The following is an 11,242-nucleotide window of genomic DNA, read 5'->3' as shown; positions in this document are numbered from 1 at the left end:
CATTATTCAAATGTGTTACAGGTTTGTTGATTAACTAAACTTAGTGTCCATGTTGTAACATTATTCCAATGTGTTACAGGTTTGTTGATTAACTAAACTTAGTGTCCATGTTGTAACATTATTCCAATGTGCTACAGGTTTGTTGATTAACTAAACTTAGTGTCCATGTTGTAACATTATTTAAATGTGTTGTTACAGGTTTGTTGATTAAGTAAACTTTGTGTCCATTTTACGAGTTTGTTGATTAACTAAACTTAGTGTCCATGTTACGAATGTAAACTAGCGTCTGCGCCTTTACGAGGATTTAAAAGGGAGTAACTGCTTAAAGCATAATATCCCCCCCCCCCCCCCCCCCCCGATGAATCCCTGCAGGGGTCATGGAGTAAATTAAATGTTTCGTTCTAATCGGAGAATGACCATCTGTTACACGGAAACTCAATGGTCTCGAGTAACTATATAAGCGAGTTTATTAAAGTCACGGTGTCAGTCGTTGTGTATTAAAATTAAATATTGACTTGCTTTTCACTACTACTGCCTGCTTGGGAGTCTATGATGTATAGACTGGGCGATGTGGTCATTTGGTGTTCAGTGTCGTTAGTAATTGCAAGGCGTCAATGGCGTACGATCGTCATTTGTGTTTCTAAAGATATTAATAATACACCGGTTTATATGGAAAGCTTCGGTGAAACGATCGAAACACATGTTACATTGCAAGAAGAAAACATTCAAATTTCAATGACTTTTGTTAACGACTTACATACCCGTCATATACATGACATTTATCTTTGTATGTAACCTTTACAGGCGCGGGTGCAGGGGTGGTGGGTGGGTTCATACCGACCCCTTATCCTCCCTTGGAATTGCTTGCTTCAACACGTCGAACATAAGTATATGATAAGGACACGTACTTATGTGAAGCGTAATGATTGATCGATTACTTAATAATAGAATTAATTGTGACGTGACCAAACACCGCCAGCTGATGAGGAAACATCTGTTTTTATGGCCAGCGGCCTCCGGTTACCAGCTCCACGCGTATAAAAATCATAAACAGGTCGCCAAGAATCAAAGAGCAATTTGGCACGACCAGTCACAGTCGAAACTTTCTCAACTTTACAACACGACTGTTTTTCATCCACATAGAGCAAACGAAAAGGTAAGCGGTAATTGTGTGTGTATGTGTGTGTGTGTGTGTATGTGTGTGTTTGACGGGCGCTAGCGCTATCACGCCCGTGAACCCCTGTCAAATCAATCTGACGGGCTCGAAATAACGCGCCCCTAAATTGAACAAATCACGCTTGTATTTAATTTTTTTAACTCTGCCATTTTAATTGTTTCTTGAATCCAATCCACAACGCCACAAACCTTTCCATTCTGTTCACACTGAACTTCCTGGCCTCAGACCACAATTAATTTCACTATGTATTCTCATGTAGCCCCAGTGGCTGTAGCACTTTTATTAATTTCACCAGGCCATTAGCATTTCACGGGAAACATTACCTGCCTGTGCCCATTGAACACTCGAAAGGACGACATCTGTTGTCCAGCTCTTTTCCGCGTTATATCAATGTAAACAAACACACGTGAGCTAAGGGACTGAATCACACCCATTTCTCTGCATTTTACACAAATTTTGCATGACTTCAATGTGCTCTGGGGGACATTATGCAGTATCCAGTGTAAACCAAGTGCACATATTCACTAACTGCATCCTCTTACCTGTCAAACCCAGTGTAACAATCCAGTATACTAAGCAGCTCCCCAGCCATTAATCACATCACAAGAAAACTATATTTTATCGCATTAGTTCCGTATTTTGGACAACCAAATGGGTCGATAACTCTAGTCTGAGGCCTATCAGACCAAAATTGTTTTCACCATGACACTCAAACTCACATATGGCATTTAAATACATATGTCAAGTTGCATACAGGCAATAAAAAGAATATTTGATACCAAATATGGCTATTGGAGCCTGTGAAATGGGGGACTGCCTGTGCCGCAAAAGGCGGCAATCTGCGTCAAATTATTCCCAATAGTGGACTAGTAATTATGCAATAACTTTAAAAGTTACAGACATTTTTCTGAACAACAAAAAGAAACTTGCTCCTTATTGTGTTCTCTGCAATTGAAATATAGCAGTTGGCAGGAATATGATTTTTTTCAAAAACAAATTCAATTTAATTTAAATTGATACATTTTAAAAAAACAATTCCCACAAAGTTCTCTTTTTAAACAAAATTTAATCTTTAAAACTAAAATTTTGGATACTGCACACAGTCAACATATGCCAATTACAAATTAGGACTGCTCGAGTGTCATTCTGGTGAGGGTAATTAGCAAGGTGTCTGCACACCGCAACAGGTCACACCTGAATGCAGAGGACAGGGCACCAGTCTGCAAAGATGCAGTACCGAATACACAGTGAACAAAAAAAAGCTGTCAACTGCCACTGCACTGAAATGTTTTAATGCACCAGAACTGAAAGTGACATCACAGATGAACATATATATAAGGGTGGACAATGCATACCACAATAAGTATTTCACTGTTTTATACACTACGAGTCACATCCATGGAAAGCAATACAAGACGAAAGACACAGTTCAAGAAGGGACATGCACCTTGGAATAAGGGTGCAACTCTGCTGCATGAACATGCAAGTCCAGAATCTCACACTGAGAAGTTGCGACCAGTAGTCCGGATGAATATAGAAGAGTTTGCCTTGGTCACGAAGTCGAGTTCCACTTCAGCCACCATATCCACTCCAGATTGCGAAGGTGCGTCACAGCCTGCTACGTCCCATTACGAGTACATGTACTGCGTCTGAATTGAAAGAAGAACAACAGTGTAAAGACAAAGAAGGCATGAGAATAATGGACAATGACAGAATGGTAGATGCATGGAATGCAGCTTTCAGATACCACTCAACAGCTTCCCCTGAGTGCGACGAGCCTGAAATGCAAATATTAAAAGAGGTTAAGTGGGGTCTTTGTTGGAAAGTCACACTACACTGTGTGAATTGTGACTTCACTGCTCTTGAAAGCAAATTGTACAATGAGGTGAAGACAAATAAACCTGGCCCAAATGCAGCAAAAACTAATGTGGGTCTTGCTATCGGTCTCCAAGATACTCCCGTCGGCAATACGAGAGCGAGAGTGCTATTGGCAGGCATGGACATTCCACCACCGTGTCGGAGCAGCATGCAGAGAACATCATACAAGGTATCAACGGCTGTAACAGATCTAAATGAAAACGATATGGCACAAAAAGTTGAGCTACTGAAAGACATTAACATGAAACGTGGAAATGAACGTGATGAAATTAACATAGCCATGGATGGGAGATACAACTCCACGACAATAACAAGTCGGAAGAAACCGGGCCAGAGTGCATCACAAGCTATAGGACTTGCGTGTAAAACAATGACTGAAAGAAAATTCATTGTAAGTGCCTGCTTCCAGAATAAACTTTGTTGGACCGGAGCCTGGTTAAGAAACAAAGGTATTCATGTGACGTGTCCCGGTGGTCATCCTGACTGCACAGCAAACTTGCCGCCATTTGCTCCGCTGTCGGAATACGAGATGGGAAAAGATATCGGAACAGACTTGGCTCTACAAGGTATTCTCATAAAATACGTCACAACAGATGGAGATTCCAGATCATCTGCTGGAGTTGATAGTGCTTTGAAACTTCTACATCCAATGTGGAAAGTGCAGCGGCTAGCTGATCCAACCCACTAAGGTCAGAGTCAGTTTCGTAAATGTTACAAAGCTAACTTCAGTCCCGACATGTTTACTGGGTCCACCCGTGAACAAAAGCGTGAAGCACAGAAGGTATTCAGCCAGGATATGAAAGCAAGGTGCAGTTTAATTCTTAAAGAACTGATGAAACTACACACTGGTAATATCGGTGTACTGAAACGAAACTTACCAAAGGTCCTGCAATCGACACTTTCGTGCTACGGTGGTGACTGTTCAAAGTGTCCGCGGTACTCGGTCGTCTGCAGTGGAGGAATAACGAACAACTGGTGGCACCGATCCATGTTCCTGGGTACACACAGAATCACAGAGCTGAATATGAATGAAAATGACAAAATGTTAGTACTGGAACTTCTGAAGATTAAACTAAGTATTTCAGCTGTAGAGCAAATGAAACTGTATACGGACACACAGAAATGTGAGGCTGCGAACCGTTCTCTCAGTGTTTCCTTACCTAAGAATGTGAACTATTCACGAACGATGACTGGGAGAGCTGCATCCACCATCCACAGGCTGAACAACGCCCCGGGAACATCGATGATAGAAAAGTGCAAGTACTGTGGCATCGAACTGTCAGCTCGGGTGAGGCGTTCACTGCGTCAGATGGACAAAGAGTCGGACTATCAAAAAAGATATCAAAACAATCCACAGGTGATTAAAAGGCACTTAGTCCAGCAAGGAAGTAAAATTAGAGATCACTTACGATATAAACATTTGCACAGAGATCAACAGTCAAAGAACAGACAACTCCTGTGACCACAGTTATTCAAAGTAATTTTTGTCACAAACTTTCAAGTGATACATATAATATAGGAACTATCAGTTTGCATGATAGCATTTCTGCTGTGGACATGAACCCTAGACATTGAAGACTGACTTTAAACAATAAAAAATAGTAATGTGAATAAATGTATGCTTTTGAATAAATGTATCATGTGATATTTATATGTGATATTTATATGTGATTTTATGACACAAAATATTTCTTTAAATTAAACTTTGTTATTGTTTTACATTCTTATATGTTATGCATTCTGAGATGCAAGAGGCAGGGAGGGTATTGTCCATGTCCCTGACAGACATCCCGGTTCACACATTGTATGCGCGAGCTGTTAATTGCATGTGGCTCAGCAGATAAGTGATCTTTAAACATACAAAGACGGTTATGGCACAGGTGACTGATGTCACTGCCATCTATGTCCATCTCCTTATTAAAGACCATGAAACTTAATCTGTGAGCATTTTCTGTACGATACTGGCCTGTGATTGGTGATTTGAACTTAATAGCACCATATCCATTTGGTCTGGGAGGCCCATTCCATATTATACATTCACCATTTGGCCCAGGATCACATTTTGAAAAAATTACCCTCTGGTATTTTTTTTTTAAAAAGCCTCCATTTTCACTTATTCAATTAGCTCAATTACTCAAAGTGAGGCTCTCACAGGGTGCAGGGATACATTCTGATTGAAAAGAATGACCTATGACCTGATACGGGTACAATGCAGGTCAAATCATGTTATAATTTGTGAAATTACAAATTTCAAAATATAAATATAATAAAATTTAATTTAATTTAAAGAAATAAAATATTCATCACCCAAACTGATAACTTTCAGATTTCCACCTATCTGCACAATTATCATGTACATTTTGAGTGCTGTAACTGTCATAGTGACCTCACAATTAGGTATCAAAGTGTGTCACCCTGTGTCAAACATCATTGAAGAAATCCTCCATATTGACTTATTTGACCTTAACCTTCAAAGTGAGGCTCTCATAGGGTGTAGGGATACAGCCTGATTGACAAGAATGACCTATGCCCTGATAGGGGTACAAAGCAGGCTGAATTATGTCATAATTTGTGAAATTACAAATTTTGAAAATATAAATATAATAAAATTTAATTTAATTAAACAAAATAAAATATTCACCACCTAAACTGATTAGTTTCAGATTTCCACCTATCTGGACAATTAGCATGTACATTTTGAGTGCTGAACTGTCATAGTTACCTCACAATTAGGTATCAAAGTGTGTCACCCTGTGTCAAACATCCTACTATATCAGGCCTCAGACCACAATTAATTTCACTATGTATTCTCATGTAGCCCCAGTGGCTGTAGCACTTTTATTAATTTCACCAGGCCATTAGCATTTCACGGGAAACATTACCTGCCTGGGCCCATTGAATACTCGAAAGGACGACATCTGTTGTCCAGCTCTTTTCCGCGTTATATCAATGTAAACAAACACACGTGAGCTAAGGGACCGAATCACACCCATTTCTCTGCATTTTACACAAATTTTGCATGACTTCAATGTGCTCTGGGGGACATTATGCAGTATCCAGTGTAAACCAAGTGCACATATTCACTAACTGTATCCTCTTACCTGTCAAACCCAGTGTAACAATCCAGTATACTAAGCAGCTCCCCAGCCATTAATCACATCACAAGAAAACTATATTTTCTCGCATTAGTTTCCGTATTTTGGACAACCAAATGAGTCGATAACTCTAGTCTGAGGCCTCCTAGAATACTTTTTATGAATTGAAACACGATTGGTTGGTTATCTTTACACTGAGCCAATCAGCTAGGAGTTATTATTAAGATCTCGTCGGTTTGACAATCGGGAAAACTCGGGAACTTTGCTGTTTCGTAATTCTATTGATGTTAACCTGAACGAAAAAACATGACCACCAACGTGCAACTTAGCACATTTCTAAAATGGAACATCGACCATTCTGATATTGGCAAATATCATTTTTGACCGAAGATAATAGTTTTGAACGGGAATCTCCCATAGATTGCAAACAAATATATCAAGCATTAAGTGTTTTAGCCTTAAAGATATATTATGGTCATCGTTGTGTAACTTGTCGGCAGCACTCTTTTTAGGATGGCACAGTGGTAAAGTTTTCGCTTCATGCGCTATCGGTCTAGGATCGATCCCCGTCAATGGGCCCATTAGGCTATGTCTCGTTCTAGCCAGTGCACCACGACTGGTATATGAAAGGCCGTGGTATGTGCTATCCTGTCTGTGAGATGGTGAATATAAAATATCCCTTGCTACTAATAAAATAATATAGCGGGATTCCTCTCTAAGATTATATGTCAAAATTACAAATGGATATGATAAATATATATATATATATATCGATTAACTCAGGCTTGGACCCGCTACCTATTATATGATAAATATAATACATTGATTACCTTGGATATGATAAATATATATACATTGATTACCTTGAATATGATAAATATATATACATTGATTACCTTGGATATGTATATATATATATATATATATATATACATTGATTACCTTGGATATGATAAATATATATACATTTGATTACCTTGGGTATGATAAATATATATACATTGATTACCTTGGGTATGATAAAGATTTATACAATGATTACCTTGAATCCGCTACCTATTATATGATATAGATTTATACATTGATTACCTTGGACCCGCATGTCCGGTTATTGCATACATGTCTCAAGGATATCTTAGTCTCCACACGACTACCCGCCGCCTAAGCCTGCGTCTAAACCTCTAAACTAGTCCATTTTTCAGCGGTTGGGTTGTTTGTTATCCCTTTTCCTCACAATCTTCTAAATACAAATACATCGTATTCGGCTGATAAACAGTACTACCCTAACAAATGTATACAAAACAATGAGCCAATTAATTTATCTATTTATCCATTTATTATTGATTTATTCTTATGTATTTTTTCTCCAGTGCTTAGATCGCTATCTCAAGATGACTCATCTCGTTGTTCTGGTAGTCATGGTAATCTTGGTTGTCTCCGTGCAAGGCGATCCCGAATGTTCTGGTATGTACTGTCCTGTATATTGTACATAACGCATGCATAAAACATTGCAATATTATATACTGCAAAAACAAAACATCGGTAAAACTACAAAGTAATGAAAATATTCTATTAAAAAGATCCAGAAAAAATACAATATTATATATTGGAAAAGGGGTTTCTCCAAGAATTCTTAGTAAAAATAGAAAGAAAGAAACTATTATACATATCTATCCATACAAATTGCAATTATATATTGTGAATAAGGAGGTTTCTTCAAGATTCCTTGGTAAAAAATAGAAAATACAAAACTATATATTTGACGTATCGATAAAACATTATTTTTTTTTTTCATTTTTTTTTTTAAAGAGAGAAAAAGAAGAAAGAAAAACGTTTCACCAAGAATCCTTCCATTAAATAGAATGTGCAGAAAATATTATATATACGTATCCATAAAAATTGCAATATTATATATATTAAAAATTAAAAGGGGGTGAGTGTTATCCAAGAACCATTGGTAAAAGTAGAAAATAAAGAAAATATTCTACATCACGTCTCCATAAAAATTGCAAATACATATATTTGTCTTTATAAAACGTTTTCCCGGGAATCTTTGGTACAAAAGAAAATAAAGAAATACTCATGCGCTACGTGTGTGCGCCCAGACAGTTTAGTCAGCGTCAATCAATAGGTGTACCTCTCAATACCTAGCAAGACGCCAAGCGACAGGACTTCTCGTCTCCGTTACGAAAATTAACGTCACAAAATGACGTCACAAAACTACAGATCTTCATTTACGAAACGATTGTAACAATAAATACACTTAGTGCTTAGAATCGATTTTACAACCGTTTGACGAACACATTTATTGAGATTGTAAATTCTACTCCTACAGCACTAGAATCAAAATCTTAGTTGTGGATAAAATATGAAATAAAATAAAATCGGAACTCTACGTAGTGACTACTTAAGAGTTATTTCCCTGTGTAGGTTACGATGCCGTTCGGAAGAGTTCGCCGTGATTCGTATATATTTAAAGGCATATTGACACAGACCACTGACCTATTTAATGGTCTAACAGAGTATTACCTGAACAAAAATAATTTGATTTGTCCCCAAATGTACTTTATTCAACCATCTTCATAACCACCATACTCTGTTTATTAATGATATTTTGTAAAACAAATAGTTGAATTATGGCAATGGTCCATAATTCAAAAATTAAAATTGCCGAGAGGGTTGACATGGATTTCACTCCATCATGGTTCAGTTAAGGTGATGCAATAGCTAGATTTTGTTTCCAACAATTAATGTAATTTTTAGTTATTATCCATTTTTAGAACAATAAGGTCCCTAAATCCGTGACAGTATGCCTTTAAACGGAGTTATTCTCCTTCGTCGTTTAGTAGGCAAAGTTTTCATTATATCGACACCAAAACGATCTCAGAAGAGTAGGGGTCTAATTATAATAATGCTATGGATACTCACAAACACATTGTTTTATTTGGGGGCGGGACGTAGCCCACTGGTAAAGCGCTCGCTTGCTTTGGGATCGATACCCGTTGTTGGGCCCATTAGGCTAATTCTCGTTCCAGCCAGTGCACCACGACTGGTATATCAAAGTCCGTGGTATGTGCTATCCTGTCTGTGGGATGGCGCATATAAAAGATCCCCTTACTACTAATGGAAAAATGTTGCGGGTTTCTTCTCTTAGAACTATATGTAAAAATTACGATATGTTTGGCATCCAATAGCCGATGATTAATAATCAATGTCACATTGACAATGTGATCTAGTGGTGTCGTTAAACAAAAGAAACTTCTTTATTTGTATTCGCTTATTCAACAGCAGTATTACCAATAGAGCAAATAATATTTTTAGAAATTGAAATTCGCTCATTTTTGGTTTTGCTAGCGTTCTTGTAAGCTTTAAATTTAATAATAAAAATGTTATAAAAATTACAAATAACTTTCTATTAGTTGTTCACTGTTAACCTGTGATCATAGTATTACAGCTTGCAATAGGTACAGATGTATTGTTACTATTGATTGTAGCATATGGCGAGTGTTACTTAAGTTGGAATAGTACACCGGACTGTTGATTGTAACAAAATTACTTGGTTTAGATGGAGATACAATCTTTAAATCTATGTTTAATAATGTATGCTGGACACTTAATGTGATTTCAGCGCTAAGATTGTTTCATAAAGCAGGACCCGGATTGCATGCATTTGTCACATCTTTGCCCAGGGCACGTGCGTATAAAACGTTAGTCTAGTGTCCAATCTAATGACGTCACACGCATACAATCCGTATGACGTTCGCATGACGTTACAGTCTCGACTCTTTTAGATGTAGGGAGCACGTGTTGTTATTAACACAGGGTGCATGGTTAAAGACACGTGTTATTATTAACTTAGGATGCATGGTTAAAGACACGTGTTTTTATTTACTCACGGTGCATAGTTAAAGACACATGTTGTTATTAACACAGGGTGCATGGTTAAAGACACGTGTTGTTATTAACACAGGGTTCATGGTTAAAGACACATGTTTTTATTTACTCACGGTGCATAGTTAAAGACACACGTTGTTATTAACACAGGGTGCATGATTAAAGACACGTGTTGTTATTAACACAGGGTGCATGGTGAAAGACACGTGTTTTTATTTACTCAGGTGCATAGTTAAAGACACGTGTCGTTTAAATACGTGTTGTTGTTTACACAGGGTGCATGGTGAAAAACACGTTGCTATTTACACAGGGTGCATGGTTAAAGATACGTGTTGTTATTTACACAGGGTGCATGGTTAAAGGCACGTGTTGTTATTTACACAGGGTGCATGGTTAAAGGCACGTGTTGTTATTTACACAGGGTGCATGGTTAAAGGCACGTGTTGTTATTTACACAGGGTGCATGGTTAAAGACACGTGTTGTTATTTACACAGGGTGCATGGTTAAAGGCACGTGCCATGAATCAGGCTACACGGAGAAGTCAAAGATCCATGGCTGGTTCCAGACATGCACTTGTGAAGGCACTGACTGGAGATGTGTAGCCGTCGGAGAGCCTGTCTTTCAAGAAACGAGGACTGCTGTAATGCAGTTATCTCCCCACATATGCATAGGTAAGATTACTGGATCGGTGCGGTTGTGAACAAGCTTCAATTTCTCAAGCCACTCCTGGGAGAGTGTCAGTCCTCCTATAGCGTAGGACGGGTCATATCCCATTGGTAAAGCGCTCACTCGTTGCGGCGTCGGTCTAGGAGAAATGTAATGGAATCAGTTTGATTTCATCATGATCTGGGGCAGGTCATATCCCATTGTAGACCGTGGGCCCACTATAATCCCCCCCCCCCCCCCCCCCCTAGGGATTTTCAAGATGAGTATATCTTTGAAGCCTATCCATAGACATATTCAAATCAGCTTGTCTGCAGGCAATCTGTTGGTGGGTGTGCCTGTAGGGCATGTTTGAGTGTAGGCACCCTATTTATTTTTAACAGGGCAAATTTCTGATCAAGGTGAATGTTCCACATAATTTTTGAAAATATTTGAAAATAATTCTGGACTATATCACTGCTTTTACTTTAAAGCTGGGTTACTGGTGAATGTATTACACCAAAAAATAATACATTTTTGGCATCTGACTAAGCA

At 38.2% G+C, this 11,242-nt stretch overlaps 1 protein-coding gene across 2 annotated transcripts in view; it reads left to right on the top strand.

The window, feature by feature from the left end:
- The first annotated feature begins 907 nt into the window (after window positions 1–907).
- Window positions 908–11,242, top strand: part of LOC121386722 — a 40,211-nt gene continuing 29,876 nt past the window's right edge. For both annotated transcript variants that reach the window (XM_041517716.1, XM_041517717.1), the window contains exons 1-3: window positions 908–1,156; window positions 7,521–7,614; window positions 10,540–10,716. In XM_041517716.1, the coding sequence (XP_041373650.1) occupies window positions 923–1,156; window positions 7,521–7,614; window positions 10,540–10,716 (505 nt within the window). In that variant the 5' untranslated portion in view covers window positions 908–922. The remainder of the gene's footprint in view (window positions 1,157–7,520; window positions 7,615–10,539; window positions 10,717–11,242) is intronic.

Source organism: Gigantopelta aegis, chromosome 12 (genome assembly GCF_016097555.1).
Source record: "Gigantopelta aegis isolate Gae_Host chromosome 12, Gae_host_genome, whole genome shotgun sequence".
Lineage (NCBI taxonomy): Eukaryota > Metazoa > Mollusca > Gastropoda > Neomphalida > Peltospiridae > Gigantopelta > Gigantopelta aegis.
Note: the sequence above shows the minus strand (reverse complement) of the source record. Positions and strands in the feature narration are given on the sequence as shown.